The following is a 4,069-nucleotide window of genomic DNA, read 5'->3' as shown; positions in this document are numbered from 1 at the left end:
GCCTTTCATATGAACCCCGCCCCCTAATCTTCATGCACACTCCATACAAACAAACACAATTTAACTTCTACTTCTCTGTGCAAATATATATTTTTTACTATTGCCCAAACTTGGTGCAAAGTTCATAACACTCTTAAAAACCATGGTCACCTGTCATTGACCACGGTGGTGGCTGTGGTTGATCATGATTGACCATGAGTTTTGGCCATGTTTGACCATGTTAGACCATAGTAATTTGTGCCATTTAACAAACATGGTCGTCTATGGTTGACCGCGGTCATATAGCCATGGCTGACCATGGTTTTTTGGCAATGGTTGACGATGGTAGACCATAGTAATTTGTGCCATTTAACAAACATGGTCGTCAATGGTTGACCATGAATTAACATGGTACACCATGGTCATATGACCATGAACTAACATGTTAATTCCTGGTTGACCATGTTCACTTTCGCCTGGGTAGGATTCATCCCCTACCGGGGCCGCACAAAGCATGTTTTCTACAATCCAGCAAAACCGCACAAATATGGAATGACAGTGTACACTCTCAGTGAGTCCGCTACGGGTTATGTTTTCAACGACAAAGTCCATCAAGCTGTCGCTGACAACGGTCATCACCCTCTCTACCCCAACGCTGCAGACGACCCCCGAGTTTTTAGGGGAAACAAACCTGGGCAAGTTGTTTCCCGGCTGATTCAACCGTACTATGAGTTAGGACATCGTGTCATTATGGACTCATATTACAATTCTGCCCTATTGTTTGACCATCTCCACCTGCATAATATTGCTGCCACAGGAACCTGCAGGATGTACACCTTAGGTTAACCCAATGAAATAAAAAATGCCACGAGCTATGATCCACAAGTCGTACCGCCTGATGCTGACAGCAAAGAGCAAAGACCACGTAGTAGTTTCTCGCTATTTCAAAACGGCGCCAATGACAGTATGGGCCTGGAAAAAACACAAAAATGGTGAAATTTATGAGCACAGTAGTCCCTGTACGGAGACCAAATCGAGCGCAAATGAGGCGTTGATGGAAAGGTAAAAGAAATACGAATTGAAGTAATATGTTTGTGTGCTCCGGGAGAAGGAAGCTGCTTTTCGTAATTGTAAGAGGGGCATTGCTTCTTAGTGTAAATTTTCTAAAGCTCGAGCAGAATTTAAACGAGCAAGTAGAATTAAAAATAATAATAATAATAATATTTATTTCTTACACGCACAACACATACGTCTCAGTGCGATTTACATATTTTAAAAGAAACAAACAAATACTAAAAACCAGCAAAAGCAATAAAAGAAAAACGAAAATAAACAATGTCAAAAACTGTCAGCACCTGTACCATTCTCGTACAATAAACAAAAGACGGTGATAAAAATTTAAAAAGTTAATTCATTATAAAAAATGAAATAAAACAAAAGACGGTGATAAAAAAATTATGAAAGCAGTAGAATAAATTAAAAAGTCCCAGTTAAAAACCATACTGAAGATGATCCTAAAAACTCAATCACCAATAGAACTGATTAAAAAGATGAGTTTTTAAAAGACGTTTAAAACAGTCCTCAGATCTGGCGTTGCGAATCACTGACGGCAGCGAATTCCACAGAGCAGGTGCACAAACAGAGAATGCTCTCTGCCCGTATGCCTTATTAAAGTTTCCATGAGGTGGCACCAACCGCAAAGAGTCAGCTGATCTGAGATCTCTGACTGGGGTGTAGATTTCAAGTAAATCAATTAAATAAAGTGGTGCGAAGCGATGAATGGTTTTATAGGTGGTTAACAAAATTTTGAATTTGATGCGAGCATCAACCGGCAGCCAGTGCAGATCAATGAGAACAGGTGTGATGAGATCGAATTTCCGAGTCCGGGAGACGAGATGAGCCGCAGCATTTTGAAGTGATTGTAGGCGATCCAGCTGAGTCTTATTAACACCATACAGGAGACTATTGCAATAATCAAGCTGAGACGTAATGAATGCATGAACCATCTTTTCCGTTGTAGGTTTGTCCAATAATGGGCGGATCTTGCCAATTCTAGATAGTGCATAGAAACCTTTCCTGCAGACATGGCTAATATGATCAGAAGCAGAACCGTCGTTGTTGAGCTTAACACCTAGATTTCGAACTGAAGTGGACGGGGCAATATCAACCTCGCCTATCCTAAGGCTGGAAATTTTCACCACATCTGATCTCAGGCGTGACGAAAACTGAATCACCTCTGTCTTATTGTCGTTGAGAATCAACATATTGGATCTCATCCACCTGCGAATTTCATCTACGCATAGCTCAAGAGAAATTTTAACTTCATCAGGTCTCTTGCACACGACATAAATCTGCAGAGTCATCCGCATACAACATAGAGTTGAAGTCATGCTTGACAATGATGTCTTCAAGTGGCGCTGTATACAGTGTAAAGAGAATTGGTCCCAAAACCGAACCTTGGGGGACGCCATATGTCATATTTGTACTGGTGATGTAAATGAGTCTATCTTAACACGCTGATTACGATTGTTGAGATAGGATCCGAACCATGATAGAGCTTTACCAGTGATGCCAAAACGGAATTGAAGTCTGTGAAGGAGTACATCATGGTCAACCGCATCGAAGGCAGCAGACAAGTCCAACATAACAAGGAGAACATCTTTCTTTTCGTTGAGAGCGAGCATGATGTCATTATGGACACGCAGAAGGGCAGTCTCTGTGCTATGGTGAGCGCGATACGCACTTTGGAACTTGGTTAACAGTGAATGGTTAGCCAGGTGAATGTTCAATTGCGAAGCAACAACCCGTTCAAGTAATTTCGAAAGAAATGGTAGATTTGACACAGGTCGGTAGTTCTTCAGATTGTTTGGATCAAGGTCCGGGTTTTTCAGCAATGGTCGAATGATCGCAGATTTGAAATGACTGGGAACGACACCAAATGTTAGTGATGCATTAAAAAGATGCGTAATGAACGGTGCGAGAACACAGGCGAATTTCTTGATATAGTTTGTCGGGAGAATGTCCAGATCGCAGGATTTTGGAGCTGCCCGCTCAATAAGAGTACGAACCTGATGCACGGACACCTCACTGAAAGTTGGTAAATTATGAGATGGTAAGGTGTTGCCGGTGTCGGTACTGTAACTAATGAGGCCTTCACGAAGTTTGGCAACTTTGGAGTTGAAATAGCTCAGGAATCTAGATGGTAGTTCCTTCAATGGAATCTCACTGGGTAGAGCATTAGCGTTGACAGCTTTCGTATCAGATAACTCAGAGACGATCTTAAACAACTTCTTGTCATCTGCCTCTTGGATGCGAGCGCGATGGTAGTCAGCCTTTAATTCGTCACAGTGGCGAAAATATTCGATTCGCTTTATCAGAAAAATCTGCCAATCAATCTCAAGCTTTGTCGAGTGATACTTTGAATCAAGCCGTCTCACGTTCTTTCTTAACATCAGTAGCTCTTCGCAGTACCATGGAGCACGTACTTTTTCAGTCACCAATTTCTTCTTTATGGGCGCTACAGTGTCTAATATCTCAGTAATGGTGTCGCAATAAAATGTAGATATGGCTTCAACGTCAAAATCTCGTGGATAAGTGGACAACTTGGAAGAGATTTCATCTTGAAAAACATCGATGTTAACAGTTTGGAAATCGCGACGTGAAATACTCACTTTTTTGGGTGCAGGGCGTCGAAGATTAAGATCAAACCGTATGAGACTATGATCAGAGTTCATAAAGTTCGATACATCCACCGATTGAACAAGCCCATCTGTCGAACGTGTAATCAGGAGATCTAGAACATGGCCCTTGTTATGCGTCGGTGTGAGAATATGTTGATGTAACCCCATCGAGTGCAACAGGTTCATAAACTTGACTGTGTCGGTCGAGTTCTGCTCATCAAGGTGAATGTTAAAATCGCCAGCAATGACAAGATAGCCGGGCGACGGTACAGCGGACTCAAGTAGAGTGGAAAATTCAGCAAGAAACTCGTTGACGGTTGAATTATTCTTCTGCGATTTCGGTGGGCGGTAGATGGTAATAACACGTAAAGACTGGCTAGATGATTTAAACATGACGTCCAAACACTCAA

At 41.9% G+C, this 4,069-nt stretch overlaps 1 protein-coding gene across 1 annotated transcript; it reads right to left on the bottom strand.

Moving 5' to 3' along the window:
• Window positions 1-1,505: 1,505 nt before the first annotated feature.
• LOC139128789 (uncharacterized) lies at window positions 1,506-2,342 on the bottom strand. The gene has a single exon (XM_070694502.1). The coding sequence runs from the start codon at window positions 2,340-2,342 to the stop codon at window positions 1,506-1,508; it is 837 nt and encodes a 278-aa protein (XP_070550603.1).
• Window positions 2,343-4,069: the final 1,727 nt, after the last annotated feature.

This window comes from Ptychodera flava, unplaced genomic scaffold (assembly GCF_041260155.1).
Source record: "Ptychodera flava strain L36383 unplaced genomic scaffold, AS_Pfla_20210202 Scaffold_70__1_contigs__length_633064_pilon, whole genome shotgun sequence".
Lineage (NCBI taxonomy): Eukaryota > Metazoa > Hemichordata > Enteropneusta > Ptychoderidae > Ptychodera > Ptychodera flava.
Note: the sequence above shows the minus strand (reverse complement) of the source record. Positions and strands in the feature narration are given on the sequence as shown.

Bases quoted from the DNA above. Each gene is read 5' to 3' on its own strand.
- LOC139128789 (XM_070694502.1), bottom strand. From the start codon at position 2,342: ATGACTCTGCAGATTTATGTCGTGTGCAAGAGACCTGATGAAGTTAAA.